This window comes from Poecile atricapillus, chromosome 4 (genome assembly GCF_030490865.1).
Source record: "Poecile atricapillus isolate bPoeAtr1 chromosome 4, bPoeAtr1.hap1, whole genome shotgun sequence".
NCBI classification, from domain to species: Eukaryota; Metazoa; Chordata; class Aves; order Passeriformes; family Paridae; genus Poecile; species Poecile atricapillus.
Window position 1 is genome coordinate 18,881,599 of NC_081252.1, and position 20,681 is coordinate 18,902,279.

The window sequence follows — 20,681 nt, forward strand, 5'->3', positions numbered from 1 at the left end:
TGAGGAATTCCTTTAGTCCTTTCTAAAACAGCTTAGGCATTTCAAAAATTTGCCATATTCTGCAAATTAATGGCTTGTAACTGTTCAGTCCTAATACAACTCTGCCTTGATTATAAGCAATATTAAGGTCTGATTGCTTTTCAGAGTGATGTTATGCCAGAGTTGATCACTTTGCACCTGCCCCAAAAATATTAATAAATTGCACTTGATTTATTTGAAAAGGTGTAATTGTTTTATCTGCAATCATGGTAAAAATACAGTCTATTTCATATGTTGGAATTTGACAGAAACTTTTCTGGTTGAAAGACCTACTGAACAGGAGGGACTTATAAGTTTAATTAATTTGTTGGGGAAAAAAAACAGCACAGAGTTCTTGCAGATTTTAACAATCTCAGTTGAGACTGTGTTGTAGGATTTTCCCTATTACTTTGCCATGGTATTGAAATTTAAGTTTTTATCAAGGCATTGTGGAAATTGATGGAAAATATTCTGATTGTGTTTAAGGGGAATTTCACAGAGTGGCTTTATTGGACGGAGCCTCTGAAGATCACCTAGTCCAATTGCCCTGCTAAAGCAGGTACACCTGAAACAGGTTGCACAGGATAGCTTTGAGTTATGAAGCTTAACTATTAATTAATGGATATATTTGCTGAACAACAGCTTAAAGATGGTTCATGACATCTTTTGGTTTTGGCACATAAATAATCCAAACTGTTTATTTTCTTGTTCTTAGTCAATAAATTCTTGCTAAGAATCCATTCTTACTAAGAAATTATTGATTTTGTATTTTGAATTGTTTATGGCAAGTGTTTTTTAATTGAAAACTGTAATGTATAAATAATTGAGAGAAACTCGGCATAAATTCATGAGTATCTATGCAGAGGAAATATGCACATTTAAGCAGAATTTCCCCAATTGGTTTGCCTTCAGGCAGAAATAATTTATATTCAGATATAAAAAAGAGAATGTTAATATTGCAAAATGAAGTACTAAAAAGGTTTAAAAAGGCAAAAGTTAAAATTGCTAATGAAATTTCATATGCTTTTGTGTGTGCGCAGTTTACAACTTTATTTTAATTACATAAAAATATAATTTCTTTTTAGGAGATTTCTAAGTATAGCCAGAATAAAATTCACCAGTGGGATGGGTGGCCCACATGCACCTTCTACATTAATAGAGATTTATGTTGTTATCTGTGCTGCAGGTCTGCCAAGCCCACTTAAATAGCAAATCCTCCATAGTATAGTGTAGAAACGTTCTGCTTTACAATGATTGCATAATTGCAAACAGCTGGTAAATAAAACAAACCAGGGGGACAGCATTTGTGAGAAGAGATTAATTTCTTCCTAGCTACCTGTGGAGTGCAGAGCTGTCTCTGATAACAGAATTGCTGCATTTGAACACTCCAGCCTGTCTATTTAACTGTGTTATGTTTCCACCATAAGGTGTATGCCCAGTATCTGAGATCTCCACACCGTTGTATCCACAAGTCTAGCACAGACACTGGAAGAAGGCAACCTAAAATGAATCCCACCTCTTTGTTCAGGAACAAACACAAGTCAAGTTATCAGCTAAAAGATAGATTTTGTCCATCCTTTTGTGTGTGTTGGAGATTCCTTTCTGTAAGCAGCTTGTTCTGGTTTAAAATGATACCCAGTTACATTTGTGATTTTTGATAAAACATCAAGCTCATCATTACCTTTATAATGAGATTTTTTTCATTGTGTGGACCAAAAAGAGGGAAAGTATTTAAAGATATAAATTCCTATGTAATTTTTTATAGGAAGCTTGTGTGCTAGTTGAAACATGACAGTGGCCTAAAGGAGAGTCACAGTTCTAGAGATTTAGAGATTTTCTATCCTTTCAGACGGGAACCACAGGTTTGTTCTGCATTTATACAATACCTTTTCCTCTGTGCTTCTACAGCACTTGTACTTGGTGAGTTTTAGTGATAAAACTAAACTGTGATAAACTAAAGCTAGATGAGAATGTGCTGCTCCCTGGCCAAGCAGAGTGCTGCTGTCTCAACACGTACAGCAAGTTCTGCCTTTCTGTCTGTCTGGTGTTTGGATCAATGTCTATCCTTAAGATACTAATTTTCTAAAAAAGTGGTGAGAACTTACTGTCCTGTTGACTTCTTACCAAATTTTGTTGAAACTCAATCCAAAAGTAATTGAAGAACAGGATGATCATATGGATTTGTTCCCTGCAGAGACTACCCTAAAAGTGTCTTTTTGTACTGTTCATTGTCTGGAGAGAAAATACATATTTATATAAAAGTAATAACCAAATACCATTGGTTTATCATGATATCCCTCTCTCCTTGCCTCAGGTTTCATATCTCAAACTACAAACTTCTCAGATTTATTCCTACTTATGATTATTTTTTTTTTCCAAACAGCTTATTCAGAAAGACATGTAGGAATAGTTTGGACCCAGGAACACACTTGCTTGGTTCCAAATCCCTTGTCTTTGATTACATAAACCTGTTGCTAAATTTTAAGTTCGTACACTTAGAGTCTCCACTTTAAAGACAGAAAGAAGCCTTCCATTAATAGGACATTAAATTCTCCATACCCAATTTGACCATTTAAGGTACTTCCAGTCATTGATTTTCACCATATCAACTGAAGCTAATTCTCCTTTGTTATTCTGCACTTCCTGTATCTCACAATGCAATTTTATTGTTTTCTGATTTCTTAAGAATTGAATATATGTTAGCTGGGAAAAACTTGATTGTAGAGCATAATTTAAAAAATTTAAGCAGCAAATTGCTAGGAGTTACTCTTTGGATATTCTGCTTTTTTCTATCAGTCAGAAGCAGCCATATTTCCTGCTGGATTCTTGGGAGGACAAATTGAACAGGTTTATTAAATAATTGAGCTCATCCTTCTGCAAGTGCACAAAGTAGTTTCCTAGTAAATAACGTCTTCTATTACAGGGTTGTTACTGTTATTGAACTGGTATTGACAAGTACTGTCTTGAATTGATGTTATAGAAATTAGGAATGTTTTCAGTTCAAATTAGCAGTCTTAAGAAAGTCTGAAAAAAGCTTCTGAACATGCAATGTGAAAGCAAAAGGGGTCTGCCTGTTAAGTTCATAAAAATATTCTTCATAAAATTATTTTTTATTCTTACTTTTAAAAGGTTTTGGTGGGTAATAAAGATATTTTGAATAAGAACTCAAGGAGAATTCTGTAGTGCTCCTGCTTCTGACACAAAATCCTGTGAAAATTTAATACTTTCTATGTTAGTTTAGTTGATTCAAATCAAGGTTTATTATTAAGCATGGGGAAATAATAATATTCCTTACACTAAGAAGTAAGGTTCCTTAATCCTTTCATGGTCACTCTGTTTCCTGGATTAACTCTTCAAATGGAGAATCTTTTAGTTCTGCTATAACACCTGGGGACAGGTCTGTATTCTTGCTTTCTAATAAACTCTTCAAAATATTCACAGCAGTGCTCAGGTGCTGATTCTAAACTCTGTCATTTGCATTGTCATTAAAAGTTTTGACATATGAAAAAGAGATCCTAAATTAGTTTCCTTTCCTAGGTGTTCAGTGATTGTAAAGTTCATTTTCAAGTCATGTAGAAAAGATATGGCTGTTTACTTGAACTATGAAAGATGTATCAGGAATATTTTAGAAAAAACATTTGATGCGTGCTTGAATATAATATGTTGCACTCAGGTGAGCTGTTTGTATAGATACTTCTGTCTGAATCATATTCTAAATATTTTTGGTATCCAATATTGCTCTGTTTGCTTTATGTGCATGTTCATAAGACCATGACATTTAATGAAGAGATCTTTTTAAAGTATTGATAGCCATGAGTAAATTATACTGTGTTTGATCTGTGTTAAAGATTCAAAGTCCAAGATATTTGAATAGAACTTAGAATAAAAATGTAATTAGGTTACATCCCTAAAGTCTGATATATCTTTAAACAAGACTGCAAATGAAACTTTATTAAAACTTCAAATGAATTATTTCTTTGCTTTTTTAAATTCTTTTTCCCTCTCTTCTCTTTCATGTCTATTACTGACATTGCTGCTTGTATTTTACCTGTCTTTTCCAGGGTACTTTAATTATTTACTGCTTAATGACTAGTACTGAGATGAAGCTGCCCGCTCACTCACAGGGTTTTTTTCCTTTGCTTCAAAGCTTTGAGAGGTCTTGGAATACTGTAGCTGGACCAGCAGTTGTCATCATAAACTTTCCTGGAGGCAGTTTTTCCTTTCAGTAATTGATAAAGGAAGCTGTTTCCAGAGGTGCCTTTCCAGTGTTACTGAGAGCTGACAGGGTTGCATGTCCTCAGCCTTTACCAATAAACTGGAGAAGCCATGGGTAAAGCAAGCATGAAGCTGCTAATAAAAATATATCTTACTCTTCAGAGAATCATTCAGGTTGGCTGGGATCTTAGCAGGTCATTAATCCAACTGCACTTCTGGAGTAAATCATTGCACCACAGAAGAGCTCCGATGCTGGAGCTCTGCATCTTATAATAAATCTGCTATTGGAAGCTATGAAAAATAAGGGAAACTGGGTGGAATCTGAATAAAATGTAAACACTGCCCAAAAAGTATTTAAACCAAGGCAAGTGTTTGACATGACTTAGCAAAAAACGTAATTTAGTGAAACTAATCTGCTTCAGTGTCACTTTCTTTAATGGATAATGATCATATTAATCTTTGAGGTTAAATGCTGATATAACTTGTTTTCATTATTTCTATTGAACTTTAAAAACTTTTGAGAACTGAAAAACAGAATTGCAAAGTATATGCCATTCATCCCTGAGTTTTCTGCTCCCTTCCCTTTCTGCATTTAGATATCCACCCATAGACATTGAAACATTTGTGAAACCTGAAAGGGAGCATCCCACTGATTGTGGACCTGCTCTTATCCAGAGCCTGGAGCCTTACAGTGTGAGCTTCCTGAATACATTTTGCATCTTTGGGTAGCCTTTGTATATTAAAAGCACTTTCATGCTCTGCAAGCATGAAAGAAGGCTTGAATAATACTGTGAAACAAGAATTCCATTCTCTCCAAATTGCATGTGTGATCATTCAGCTAATGTTCAACATCGTTTGCAATGTTCTTCTGCAGATTAAAATTGGTATATATCAAAAAGTGTTTATTTACATATAATCAGACAAATCTGACAAATGCTGCTTTCACAAAATGTGTTAACCTAAAAAGATAAAGGAATTTTAATTGTAAACCAGTATTTTGCATGCTAGTTCATTTGAATATGAATGTAAGACAGACAAGTTAGTGGAATTTTCATTTGGGACCTGTTTGGTTGTCATTTTTTTTCCACTTGCTGGTCCACACTACACCATTCCCAAAGCAGATGTCATTTCAGCTGCCTGTGGGAAAACCCTCCTGTTTGCAGCTCAGGAGTGCTGGCAGCAGAAGGGGAAGGGATTAGAGAGCAGCCAGGCAACCAGAAAAGCCAGCATTATGCCTGCCTTGTGAGGTGTCTCTTGGAGAACCCTTTAAGCAAGCCCATTTTAGAACAGGTTTGATATCCCAGTGTGCTGGTGGTGTGATGCAGCATCCTGCTGTGGGTTCTGCAGTCTGCACTGCCCTCTAGGTTTTTGTAGGTGTATTTTGAGTGCTTGAGCTTTAAGGCAAGTAATATAGGTCCTCAGAGGACAAGACTACATATGCTCTAATGCTTACTGGATTACTACAGTTATGATTTTCTTTTCAGAAAACACACATTTGTTTAAGTAATGTAAACAGAAATAATGTATCATCCTCTACAGTGCAGTACCTAGGATTAGCCTGGCAGTTTTTCACCCAGAGAAGGGAAGATAAAATACTGTCCTTTTGCACTGCAGTCAGTCCACCAATGCTACATCTTGGGTTGTGTTGAAACTTTCCTTTTCTCGCTTCCTTTCTCCTTTCTGTCCTCAAGTGCTCTACTTTTCAAACATGACTTAAGCTGGCCTTAGGGAACTTGGACTCCAGGTAAGATCCACTTGTGTATTGTCAAACTGGAGGAATGATCAGAATACCCCATGATGAGCCAGCATGGTCATTGCAATATTCTTATGAGCTGCCTACATCATTTTGCTAAAGTTCATGGTGGAATCTTTCTGAAAAAGAAAAAAAAAAATCAGCTTCTCTAAAGTAAATTAATATAAGGGTTTATTCATTTTCTTTAAAATAATCACTTTGATTGTTGGCTGATAATTGGTTATGTTTGAGATGAATGTTGGAGAGTTATGGAACCACAAAATTTTATCTTAAATCCCTTCCACGATTTTTGCTTGTTTTCTCAGCTGGCGCATGAGTTCAGGTTATTGTATGTGAGAGCTGTCCCAGTGACTTCTTTGCACCTCAGGAGTGCAAGGTGGTTTAACTGAATGAGAGGTGTTTGCTGAATGAGAACCTTGGTTTTGTGTTTCTTGTGAACACTTACGTTTCTCTGTTAAACACTTTGTAACAATCTCTGTGGCAGACTTAAGTATTTCAGCATGAGTAGTGCTGTCATGATTGAACATAGAAACTGAGCATAAAACAGGTAGTTCAAGCAGTTAGACTGAAATGTAAGCATATATCTTTTGAAAGATAATAGCATTTTTGGTTTTCATTACAATTAACTGATGCTTCAATCAGATTTTGTGTTCTCATTGTAGTGAAATAACTGATGGCAAAAGATGCTCTAGATTAAAATGCACTATAATATACTCAAAGTTTCTTTTTCCTTTAAGTTGTTTTAACCTACAGTGGAAAATTTTCTAAAGCCCTCAACAACTGTTTGCAATTTAGAATTAAATGTGTTTCCTGCTTCTAGTGGTGCTGCTGGGGCATGTTACCTAACAGACCTGTCACTTTTCTTGTGCAGTTGTTTCTGTGGCATTATTTTCATTGGCAAATATACGGCATGATAGAAAAGGAAATCATTAGGTGCTCTCACTATTGCTGAGGCATGGAGCTAGAGCAGGTCAGCCACTGCATTTTGCAGATTGTGACATTTTAAATTACCTGTACACTACTGGAAGCAATCTGTGGACCTAATTAACATCTCACCTAATTAAAGTCAGGAACATATGTAGAGAATTCTAGATAGTTTTGCACTGCCTTTATTTATTAAATACCACATTATTCAGATTTGAGTCTCTAATTTCAGTGTTGAAAACTTCAGGTTTGTGTGCTGTTTTCTTAAGTGGGAGTAACTTTTTTTTTCCTCCTTCAAGTAATCAATGCGCTGCTGAATGAGTTCATTTTAATGCACTCAATCATGCCTCTAATGTTTGTAGCTTACGGGCGCAAGCATCAGTAATGCAGGAATGTTATATGGCTTTAGTTTGGGCCATTTCATAAAATATTCATGGAATCAAAAATGTGCATCAAAATAGCGGCTGGGAGAATTACATTTATGTGCCTGCTTTTATGGCAGCTTCACATTTAAACCCATTTGTGTTAATATCTAGTCAATCTTTCTACTTAAAAAAAAAGGGCAAAATAGTGGTCTCCGTATTGGTTTTGGTTTGGTATCTACTTTGATATAGCAAATCTGTATTTTTGGATTGGGTTTTAAGGAGAATTAGATACAAACTTTTAGATGATCTAAAAACATTTCTCTTCCATATTTACAAAATTATATTGAATTGTTTTGCTTGAATGAATAGATTTATTTTTTTACTTTGAAGCAACGCAGTGAAAACTGTAGCAAAAATCTGTGTCAGTCTTATATTCATATATAATTGTTTAAAACTGATTTTCTACTCTCAAATTTCTATTGTGACAATGTTAGCCTCTCATATTTAAGATTAAGCTATTGCTGATGGGATCTCCTTTGTTATGCCCTGAGTTATATTAAACTATAAAAAACTATAGAAGTGTAAAATTTTATAGTGGTAGTACATATGTTGTAGGAGTTACCATTCTGGTTTTTGATTCCTTTTATAAGAGAGACATAGAGATTCTCCAACTCCATTTGGTATCCACTGAGATAAATTCTGCATGGTGGTGTGAGAATAAATATGCAATTGCTATTAATGTTGCCAACTGAAAATGGCTATACTGCTTTGTGTAATATTCTGCAGATATATTTTTCAAACATGGATTTCCTAGAAACACCTTGTTGATTTTATCTTTGAATTCCTAGACCTATAAAAATGCATTTCTGCAAACTGTTTCAAGAGATTTTCTTACTCCATTATTTTTCCTCTCTTTTTGCTTTTTTTGGTTGTTTTTTTTTCAGTTCATAATAAAAGTAGTTTAAAATTCTGGCTTGCCATTGCCTACGTGAGATAAAAATGCTCTTATTCTCAGAAATGTTCTGTAATTGGCTAATTGTTTTTTTTCAAGTGTTTTTCAAGATTTTCAGATGGTGTTCTATGTATGTCTGCAGCCAACACTTGCAGCAGTTTAGTATTTAAAAATTAGAATGCACGGGCCTGATCAGTTCCAGCTGAACTGACTCATGACAGGGACTAAACTCACCAGCCCCCTGAAAAGATGATTTTCCCATAACATTTGAGTTACACAGAAACATTATGGAAAAATAAATAGGCTGATGTGTCACTTGCCAATAGGAGCAAGGGATTTCAGTTTATTTTCATAGAAGAATAAATTCCAAAATCTAAAACATTTTACCTTCCCCAAATTTGAGAAGTCTCCAAATAGCTCATTTTATTTGAAAGAGTCTTCAGTAAGCAAATTCCCAGCCATGTAAGGGCTTTCATGTCAGGAATTCCACCTCTTCCTTGTCTAGGAAACTAGCAGGTATTTTGGCTTTCTGTACATCACTTTGTTTTTAGTATTTCTGTGAGCAGATTCTTTTACATTTTACTGCATAACCTTTCTTGGTAATTCAGTGAAGCCAAATGTAATATAGATCCATTTAAATATAACCAAAAAATAATCATATTACATTATAATTTTGAAGCTTGGTGTAGATGGATTGTTTCCAAAGAGGTTTCACTGAGATCTGGCAAAAGGAGTGTCAGGTCACAGCTCTTAGGGTTAGGTCAACTCTTGAGAACTGTGGGGTGTGTGCAATGTATGAGTTCCATTTCTAGTCTGATAGAAACTTTCACAAGGGGATTCTGCAAGAGAGAGAGCTGGGGTAAGAATCAGCACACCTACAGTTCTAACAACCTGAAGATAGTCCTTAAGATTGCAAGTTTTATTTACCTAAACAATGTGTCCTGTTAGGAGATCATGTTACAGTGTCAGGAGAAACTCAGATACTGTTCAGCTGAGTGGTGATACCACTTGTTTGCTGCTTCCCATTCTTACTAAAAGGTTTTGAGTAACACATGAATCAAATTCTATTAAAGAATCCATTACATATGTAGTGTATCCCAATGACTCAATTGTATTATAATACCCTTTCAAAATAACAAACTATTTATTAATGAACTTAGGGGAGAATTCCAAGGAGGAGTCTGTATGTGCTTATGAGAAACCAAGTGAACAAAATGCTGGCCTAGAGATTAACATTAAATTTTAACTCAACTTTCAATCATTTGTCACAAGCCAAACATGAGCCTCTTCAGTATCTTAAATCTGCCTTTAGCAACTTGGATAACTGGAATTCTGTTGACTTCTGCGTTGACTGTGCCCTAGGAAGTTAGCTGAACAGGATAGACAAAGACTCAGATTGGAAGCCTCTTGAGAATGGACGGTTCTTGAAGGGTTTTCATCTGACTTCAGCAAATATACATCTCTATTTTTTGTTAAATCTACTATCAGGGAACAGCTTGTAACTGGTTGTCATAATTTGCCTTTTCCTTTCTATTTGTGCAGTCTGATGTCAAGCGTGTGATATTTTGGAAAGAATGCGTAGAACTTTTCCTGTTTTCCCAGTGTCTTGGGCCATCTCTCCAATACCTGTCCCTAGCTGGAATGGAGCTGAATAAAGCCTGCTGTCTCCCCTTTCACCTGGCACTGCACTCTTCAGCACCTATTGTCTCCTCTGGGATTCCTACATGAATTGTAGGCTGTAGAGTCATAAAATTATTTATCTATGGCACTCATTTAATTCATTGCATCTTTGAAAGAGGAGTTTCTTGTGCTTGTCAGTTTTAGCTGAACTTGTTTTAATCATCAGAGAAACTTAATATGAAAATAAATTCAATTCTAATAAAGATGAGTTATGTTTTATATTGCAGAGTTGAAAGCATGGTTATAAAGGGGTAACATATGCAAAAGACAAATCTAAATTGAGTTAATAAGAGAAATCTGTCATAGCTGTTCTGCAGCCTCTAGGTTGGCTGCAGGCCTGGGAAGAAAACCTTGTTTTCTCTAGGAATGCTTGAAAAAGATTATTCTCCAAGCTTTTCTCCCTTCCTTTCCAATGACTGGGAAACAACTTTTATCCTCCCTGGTTCTTTTTGTATCTTGAATTCAACACTGTAAATAAAGACCCCAAAGCAGCAATAGTTCCTTGTAAATCACATCTCAGAAGAGGTATAAGCTACAAACATCTAAATTAACATACTTTGTGGTTTGTTTCAGCTGTTAATATCAGTACAGCTGATATACTGATGATCTAAGGGACAAGATTCCTCCATCATACACGCACAAACTTATGAAGGCAGGGTCACATTCACCATTCTCCCTGCTAAAGAAAAGTCTTTGCTAAACAAGATATTGTGACCAGCATGCTTTCTTTAAAATTATTTTTAATGTAAGTAGTCTTCTCTTACCTGCTTCCTAGCAATACCCATTATGTATGAAAGAAAGCTTATCTGTTCTTTCCAAGAGCTTTGAATTTTCATTGTCCAGCAGGTATGGAAATCTATATTAAATTTTATGCACAGAGGTAAATCCAGCTGAAGATAGAGGAAAAACTACTTGAATGTGAAAATGAATTGAATTCTATCTTCAAAGTTTCCTTTGCCTTAAAGATGTTTGAGTAACTGGCATTTGAAGACCTTGGAGTATATTACTTCAGGCTCAGTAATTAATCTATCAATGGTTAGTGCTCTTACAGTAAATTTACTAGATAAACTCATCAAAGTTGGCCTTGCAATAACTGTTGAATAAATGCTTTGCATGATAATTCTTTTTCTCATTGATTTAATTTGTTTGGATTAAGATTTTTGGTTTTCCCCCACAGTTTTGATACCTTTATCATCTACACTTCAAATCTTTCAGCACAGGTTTTCATTATGGAAAAATACACTTGAGGAATGGTCTCCATTGTGATTGTTTATGCATAGATGTGATTTTGGTATATGAGAACCACAAAGACTTTATGAATCTAGGATAAACTTATTTTTTAGAATATCCTGACTTTACATCCCTGGAATCACACCCCTTCAACATTAGGAATATACAAAAGAAAGCTAATTAAAAATGTGATAAATTTAAATTAGAGTGTTACTGTGTACTGTGAAATTTGACCATATTTTCCAGCGATCTGTGAGTTATGTGTTGGAGTCTTGAAAAATCTGTGGAATGTTTGTCTACAATTTACTTTTAATGATAAAATTATTATAGACTATGAACTTCAACAATTTTTGTTGATTGCACTGATTTTTAATTATGAATGACGTTTTTCAGGTCACGTCATGAAAGCTGCTGAGCATTTTGAAGCATTTTATCAGCTAACAGAGGGCTCATCATGGAAGGATGAGACAGGCCGCACTTATGCTTCACTGGCATGTCAGCATCTCTGGAGAATTTATACATTGCTAGCAGACAAAATGCTAGAAAATAAAGAACACAAAGAGGCCATCAAAACGCTAATAAAAGCTTTAAGGATGGCAAAAGAAGGTAGGTGGAAAATAATGCTTTCCCATACCTTCATTTGATGTGTAGGCTATGATTTTCCCAAGAGTAAAGTAGAAAGTGTCAACAATTTGACTGGATGATTATTTCCTATGAAACTCAAAGACAAATGCTATCAATACACTTGCAGATCTCACTAAAGCAGAAATGCCTTCTTGCCGACAACAAAGAAACTTTTAGGTTCCTCTCCAAAAAACCTGACAACCTTTTGGGAACAATAATATCAAACTGTGAACCCATAATCAGAAAGTGAGGTCACTGATGGAAGGTGAGGTCACTGATTTTGATTGGCTAGTCACTGTTGATTTGGCAGTTTTTGACTGATATTATCTGCTGGAAAAGTTACCTTTTCACTCTACATAATTACTTAATTATTGAAAAAAGCATGTTTTTGTCATAAGCAAACAAAATTTTCTATCTTAATATACATAAATACTTTTAAACCTAAAGTAAAAAATTACAGAATCACAGAAGAGCAGAGGAAATCATAAGGTTGTCCTGAGCAGGCAGTTCAGGACTACATCCAGTCAGGTTTTGATATTTCCACAGGTGCAGCCTCCATAACCACTCTGGAAAAGATTTACCACTGTTACCCTCACAAGGAAGAAGGTTTTTGTTTAAATACATATTAATCCAATATTTATCAACAGATCCATTAAGTTTTTTTAATTTAATAATGTATGCCGAACCTTTAGTCTGTGACCCAGTCCTTGATTAGTAGTTGGAATAGATAAACTGTCAAAAATGGCTAAAAATGAAAATATTTTCCAAATTTTAAAATGAGTTCTGTGACCAGTAACATTATAACTGTATAGGTCATAATACAAGCTTGCAGTGTTTTCTATAGCTATTGTCTATAATACATGCTTAAATTACAGCTACAGTTAAACTCCTCTTCTTAATATTATCTGTAGTAAGTAGAAGGACTGGTGATGAAATTCCCTATGGATGCCTTCTTATTACTAGTGAAATCTGCTGGATATTAGGTGATTGTCAAAATGAATCTGATGTCTTTCCAAAACTTATTTTGATCAAGTAGATACTCTGGTTACCTTATTTCAAATTTTAAATCAATCACTTTCACAGCTTCCTGAAGCAAATATCGCATATCACTATGCACAATGTATGTGCTAAATTTAAGCTTTAGGAACTTCTTTCTGAGGATTTCTTCACTCCTCATTCCAGACCCATACCGGCTAGTGGATGTTACCTGTAATGTCCATTCTGCCCTTCTGGACCATCATCTGTATTTATGTATTTTAGGAATTACAATTAGATATTACCCTCTTCAGACTGCCAAATCCTCTTAAGCAAGGAAGGAAGTTCTTTATGTCCCTAGAAACTTTTAACTTGCTATTCTTCTGTGAAACTGTATTTCTGTATCATTTTCTCTTATTATGCCTTTCAAGGGATATTGAATATTGGAAAAGACCATCAGGTTTTTGAGTTACAGGCTTTTAATAGTGGTAAGTAACCTATTAAGTGCTATAGATAGAGCACTGCTATGGTCTCATCAATTATTATCATTCAGAGAGTTTCAGAACTAGGTATAGACTTCTGTGTGTTTGGACAGAAAGAGTCTACAACTGTAAGCAGACAATCTCCCTTTTCATTGTAACTGTATATATTTATGCATTTTACAAAATACCTTGATATGCATGTATTCTTCAGGTTGATTTTTCATCATTTATTGTGTTGGAGAAGATGGATATTGAGCAAGAGAAAAACTGGATTTTTGGCTGTTTTTAATGTAATTTCATTTACAGAGTTTTATATGGCTGCTCATGTTCCAGAGGGAAATTTTTGAATATAGTGTGATACTTTAAGAACTACATAATTTGTTTCTATTAATTTTGGTATCAAATAGATTATTTTCTCTTGAGGGAGCCATGCAAAAGGACCAGCAGTGTTTCTTAGACCAGTATCAGTGAAATAAAGCCTGGCATGGAAAGGTGGGATGCGCCTTAGCAATACCCCAGAATTTTCTATAAGTACTGCTTGCAAGTATAACTTACTCAGTTTTTAGCTATTTTACACTACAGTAGCTAGTAAAACAGAGAGGGAAATAAGATGAAACTGATCAACCGGTGGTTCTCTCTTGTTGTTTCACTAAGATTCACCTTAGCAAAATGTGTGGGTCAAGATACATTTTGTGTCTATATAGTAAGGTTTATTACCTATCTGTAGCCACTTTTCTATTATATTGAGTATATAGAGAGAGATTACTATAATTTTCTAATTCGTGAAGACACTAGGACCGTGATTAAGCAATTCATGACAAAGAACATTACACGTTTATTTGATTGTACTTTATTACTGGAAGATATTTTCTCTGATTTTGCTGAACTTCCTTGGTGAACTCCATAGCCTCTATTTGCAATTACCACTGTATGTTTTCAGAAAGAGATATGTGGTGGTGGTAAGGAAAGGGAAAAATTTACTGCAGTATTTTAACATCTGTATGTTATTTAAGAACCTGCAGGGTCTGTCTGTACCAATTCCATTTTTTTCAGGTCATGCTGGTAACTCTACTTTTAACCCTTCCTGTAGGAGGTGATATAAAGATGCATGGAGAAGCAGCCTATTGCTTAAGTCTAGCATATCATTTTTCTGGAGAACATGAGACAGCATTAGCAGTAAGTTTGTTTTTTGCTTTAGCTTTCATAATGCCTTCCTCTGCCTCCTCAGCATGCTTGGCATTTGCAGAGTGGAAAACACTTGGAGAGACTTGGCTCATGAACCTTTCATAACTTTATCTAGTTCTGTAGGCAGGGATCCATGTGGCTCAAGCATCTGTGGTTCCAGTAAATTCCAGAACTGATTGAGCCCAGGTTTCCATGCTTGGATCTGTAGAAATAATATAAATTGACAGTTCAGGTTATATGTGACTAGCCTTCCTTTTCCTGTATATATGCAAATTTCAAACAGTCTCTATTTAGTTAGGTTTTTGTATAAAACACCAGTTTTTCAAATTAGTCTGGTACAGTGTATTTGTGAGCAACAATGAAAAATACATCAGTTCACACACTGAGATGGTTAGAACATCAGTAATTTAGAAGAAATATGAATTGCTTTTGAAAAGCTGTAATGCTGATGCAATTCCTGCTGTGGAGACTTGAGTTCAAACTCCGCTTCTGATGTTTCCCTTGAGCCTTAATAATTCTAAGACAGTGAGAGCTCTGCATGTGGAATTCTAGTCTAGAAGGAGGGTTTCCCTGCCTCCTCATAGGTCAGTGTGAGAGGAAAGATAAGCAGCAACTTGATTCTTTTGTGCTAGTCATCAGTCACAGTCCTCCATGATCCTCTTAAAAATGTTCTGTAGAAAATAAATTTGGATATTTTGTTCATGATTGTTGCAATTAATCAGGTGGATAATTACTCTTTCTGTTTGTTCTTGTAACTTCAGAATGTCTCGGTATTCTATTAATGAACTTGTTTTATAGTGGTCATTCATTGTGTTGTGATGTTTTTTGTTTTGTTTGTTTTTCTCAGAAGCAGACCAACAGAAGTCTTAGAATAAATTTAGCATGTGTATCAATATTACTTGCTTGGCTCTTGCAGTAGGAGGTGTTTTAGATTTCTGTCTGATTTAATTTTTGTTGCACTTTTTTTAGAAGTTATTGACCACCTTTATACATTATTCTTCAATGCTGAAAGTTCTATCTTCTGCATAAATCAATTGAATGCTGGAAAGGGGGAGCCTGTTCTCAATGAATTCCAGTTAAACCTGTAGCTGAATGTAAAAATATTTCAAAACTAAAAAGCTCCATATAATTTTATAAGATTGTATTTAATAGTTGCAACAGCAGCAAGAATATAATATTTGATCTCTTACAAGAAAACAGTATGGTAGATTAGACAGAATTTTTTGTACTTCAGTTTACCAGCAATTGTTTTTTGCCTGACAAGTATGCTAGCTTTCTTACCTGAGCAACTTTTCACAGACTCTCAGAAAGTTAGCTCTGTTTCACACATACTGTGTGAATACTGAAGAGCAGCAAGCAAATGTGCTAAATAAAAAAGCCTGCATCTTAATCTCTCGAGAATATAGAAAGGATCAAACTTGAAAGTGTAAAAAATTTTAGTTGTCCTGGCATTGTTTCCTCAGAATAATTTTTAACTACATTTTGTAGCTATTCCTTTCCCTTCATTGTTCCTCCATGTCTCCTGTCAAAAAGTTACAGGAATCATTTGGAAGTTGCATTTCATTTTGTTGCATGCAGAGTTTTTTTTTTTAAGGAAGCTTCTGAAACTTTTTTTTTTTAATGTACTACTGCTCATTTTAAATATATAATCAATAGGTAGTACCTAATGTTTTTAGTCATACCAAAATACCCGACAGTTAAGGAAAGCAATGTGAAAGGGGAAGAAGGTCTCTGTAGTACAAAAACAAGTTATACATTATGCTAAGAATATAAAATGTTATTTTAACAGTAATGGAACTGCAAACACTTTTCAGTGGTAACAATACAGTGACATTTTCTAATATAATGGCATGAAAAATAATATATTACATGAAATAATATATTACATGAAAAGCTTTTTAAGTACTTTGTTCAAAACATACACTGTGTTCTATAGGATGAAGAAAAAAGGGTACAGTTTTAGCTCCTTTTGTCTTTTGCAGTGATCAGTATAGACAGCAGTAAAATATCAGTGGTTGACAGTACTGTTGAGCAGAAGTTGTCTTCACTCTCCAGTTGGAAATCATTGCCTAAAATTTCCCCTTCTGCTCTCAGTTTAATGGTCTCTGTATCCAAGGGGAGCTCAGATGCTTACGGAGATGAAATCATTGCCTCCTGTTCCCAGGGGCCCACTGGTTATCATTACCCATAACATGCAGACAATACTGCTAGGAGCCAGTTTGCCTCATGGTAATATGTAGTTCATCACCAGCTTCTGTAGCATGCTAAAGAGGTCTTGCCACACAGCTTGGGACTATTCGGATGTAGACTCTGGGGTCTCAGCAGTTATTTCCCTGCTTTGCATCAGTTTTCATCTTCTTTATCCCTTTGTGCCGTGGTCCACCTCAGGCAGTCTCCTTCTAGGGGAATCTGAAAGGAGCAGCTGTTACAGGCACCATTTCCTCCAATTGTTGCCACTTGGTTCCTTTTGCTCTTTAGCCTCCCTCCCCCAACATGCACACACAGGATCATGCATATGAACTTGTTTCTCTTTCATTCATGTCTTCTAGCAGGGCAGAGAAGCATATGTTCAAAACAGTCATTATCTGATGCAGTAATTAAAGACTGAAATTATTAAGTTGCAGCCTATAAAAAAATGCAGTCACTTTGTATCAAATGGGCTGGTTTTGTTAGAGAAGGTTTTTTATTTGCTAGGGACTTAGTGTTTAACATGATTTGATTTGGTGTATAATCTGTATAAATTAGTTTAATTTGATTTGATATATATGATTGATTTCAGTGGAGCTACTCAGATGTAAAAATATAAATGTGTGCAAGTTTAAAAGCCCAAGAACTAATTACATTCAATAGCAGTAGGATAGGTTCATAATATTTTTCATATTGTCTGGTTTATAATCAAGCCTAATGGTTTTTCCACAAAATATTAATAGCTCACATTATATAGATTTCATCTTAAACATTATAGATTTTGTCATCGAGGGTTCTCCATCTAGGCTAATTATAAAATAAAAGTTACTGTTTACTTATTTTTTCCTCAGACTCATTATACAAGCTAAGTTTTAAGTGAAACAGTTCTGTGTCACTAGAAATCTTGCATAAGGTATTATAATCTAATGCTTGATGGGGGCATTTTTGTGGTTTTTTTTCTTAGACTGAGCTTTCAAGAATTCTTTGAAGTGTAGGTATCATGGATATTTTTCTCTTTCAATTAGAGTTGCATCCCAAATCATTACAAAAAATCCAGTCCTTGTTCCTCATCTAAGTGTTAGGGGTTTTTCCAAGTGTTCCTTTATTTTGGATATTGAATTCTTTGCTTCAGATATGTTACACATTTAAATAATAGAGGCAGTGTTCATGAGTACTGAGACTCGTGCCAAGCTAAATGTGATAATTTATGACATAAGGCTATCTTCATGAATTGTCAGAATTACGATACACAAGCCACAGGCATAAAATTATCAAGAAAATTTATGAACTTGCAAAGACATCTTCACATTCAAAATGACCCTGTTAAAGCAATCAGAGGTGATTAATGGCCATAAACTTAATTTCTGTAAAAGTCTGTGTCAAAACAACTGGGAATTTTGTCTTCTCTCATGCAGCTGGGGAGAGTGTGAGTGGGGTGCAGATGTTCTGAATTTGGTATATGCAGTATATTTTATCTGATTATATCTATTATATCTCATTATATGGATTATGCCCATCTGGATGGATGGATGGATTTGGTAAATCAAGAAGGATCTTAGCAAGTAAAAGAATTCCAAAATGCAGAGTGAATGTTATTCTCTTTTCTCCCAAATACTGAGTAAGGTTGTTGAGAAGAATGAGTGTGTGAAGTTAGAAGGTTGCACTTCAAGTCTGTGGTGTCTGAGTAGACCACTGAGTTTGCATTTAAACTTTCCTTATTGTTACCACCAAAAAAAACCCTCTCGAGTGGGGACTCACAATACACAGCCAAAGATACTCTTTAAAGGAAATTATTTCAAACCCCCTCCTTTTAAATCAGCCATACTGTCCTTTATTAATCTCTAAGTGATATTTAGCCATTAGTAATGAAATGTAACATTTTTGGCTTAGCAAATGGCATCACGTGCTTGGAAAAACATCTTAGAATACCAGTATAAAAAGTTTCATCATTGCTAGAGCCTCCACTTTCATTGACGTGATCTTTAAACTGTATTCGTATAGGAATTTAGTGGTTTTCATATCTGAGGAATAAAACCCCAAAACTTTGAGCCTTTGTAGAAGAATTCATCATTACACTGACAATAGATTGTGTACAGAGAAAGGAGTGGCCCAATTTTGAAACTGATTATATTTCATGTTCCTGAAGGGTCCCACTGCTGCTAGACACTGGTGAAGATGATATAAACAAAATTATGTGAGAATTAATATTGCAAGTGAACTTTGTCCTGACAAAATATACTGACTCTAATGCTGAGGGAATTAAGAAATTAAAAATTATTTGTGTTGACAATACTAAAGAAGACCTAGAACCTCAGGAAAGAGATACCTATCTGATCATTCAACTAATTTTTTTGTTGTTAGTTTAGCATTTAATCCTTAAAGTGAAGGACAGTTCTAACTTTTTTGGGACATGAAAGCTAACAGTTTCTTAGTGAAGGAAGGGTTTCTTCTGTTGATCTAAAGTTAATAAGATTTTTCCTATCATAACCAGTTTCTTGAAAATCTGGGATGAAAAGGGTTCTGATTGTGCCTGAGATGCAGCAATGCTACTTTCCTTCAATACTTTTCCATACACTAAGCAGTTTTGCACCTTGGTGTAATGGTGTCCACTACACTTGCCTTGAAACATGGTGACATTTTTCTTTTCAGTCTATGGTTCAGATTGCATTTTGCTTGGTTAATGGCAGCACAAAAACTCCCTTCAGTAATGTGGATTTTTTTCAAGATAAATGTGCCACAAGAACATCCTCTGTAAGAAAACAGTCTTAAATGCAGTCCTGCTTCAGAATTACAGTAGTCTAGTTACACAAAAACTGTAGAACATGAGAAAAAAAATATTAAGTACATAAAAAATCTATTACCTGATGATAAGAAAAATCACAATTCCATGTTTACCCACAGCAACAATGAAAATAAATGTTCTAACAACTTGTTGATATTTACCCTATTTTGGAAAACCGCTCAAGACTATTCACTGAGTCTTCACAGAAGTATGATGAACATTATTTATTTCTATCTTTAGCACACTTTTATAGGGTCTGACAGGGTCCGCAGGCCTAGCAAGCTACTGTTGGTTAATACATATTGTTTTACATTCTTTCCCCAGAACACAGTGCCACTGTTTTTCTTTATTCTCGCTGTACAAGGAGAGTTTCAAGGACACTGCCTTTAATGCTGTCACCTGGATTAAAAGCTGGGTTGTGCAGACAGGCTTTTACTAAAATATCATGTTTTTACTCTGTTAAAATGTTTCTCTACAACCCTATTCTTTAAGAGTCTCATGCCCCATAAGAGCGGCTACCAAAACATCGTGAATGGCTGGATTTCCATCTTTTCCATTACAGTTTTCAATTTACTCATTCATACATCCCAAAAGAGTAGGACTACTGCAGTAAGTTGAAAGTTTGCGTGCACAGTCCATTAGATAAATCTATAGCACCTTTTCAGAATGTTAGAATTATCTGACCACTGGTGTTCTCAAGAATCTGAATACAAGTTGGTGACTAAGAGTTTAAAACCTCAATTTTGAGGGCTGTGCCTGGAGGACATTGTTTTCTTTGTTTCTACTTCTGAAACAGTATGAAAGTTTCTTCATTTATATCTATTTACAAGATTATTTACATATATTTATATATGTATATATATGTAAATATATTTGTATATTTATATATATTTACAAGATTACGTAGCCTTACTTAAAATATATACTAAACATCCTGCATTTAGAAATTCTGCTATTTAACATATCAAATATGGTTTTCCAAACTTCAAAATCTATTTTTAGTAATAGTTTTACTCTACTTAAAAATGATAAATTGTAACATTTTATTTATTGTTTTATTATTGCTACACACACACATGCAGGCACTTACACACACAGACACACTTCCTGTATTAGTATCTAAAAGAACTGGAGGGGAGTGCAGTGCAGCACTAGTAAAAGTATATTTACATCATAAGAGATATTCTAAGATCAAGAGAATTCTTTGTATAACTCTGAATTATGTCTGTGAAATTTTTCCTAACTGTTATGCTTGAACTCAAAAGAGGCAAACTGCTCTTATTGGGGGTTTTCCCAGCTCTAATATCTT

At 34.9% G+C, this 20,681-nt stretch overlaps 1 protein-coding gene across 1 annotated transcript in view; it reads left to right on the forward strand.

The window, feature by feature from the left end:
* Positions 1-20,681, forward strand: part of TTC29 (tetratricopeptide repeat domain 29) — a 115,326-nt gene that overhangs the window by 32,597 nt on the left and 62,048 nt on the right. The window contains exons 6-7 of the mRNA XM_058838830.1: positions 11,531-11,743; positions 14,309-14,394. Of these exons, the coding sequence (XP_058694813.1) occupies positions 11,531-11,743; positions 14,309-14,394 (299 nt within the window). The remainder of the gene's footprint in view (positions 1-11,530; positions 11,744-14,308; positions 14,395-20,681) is intronic.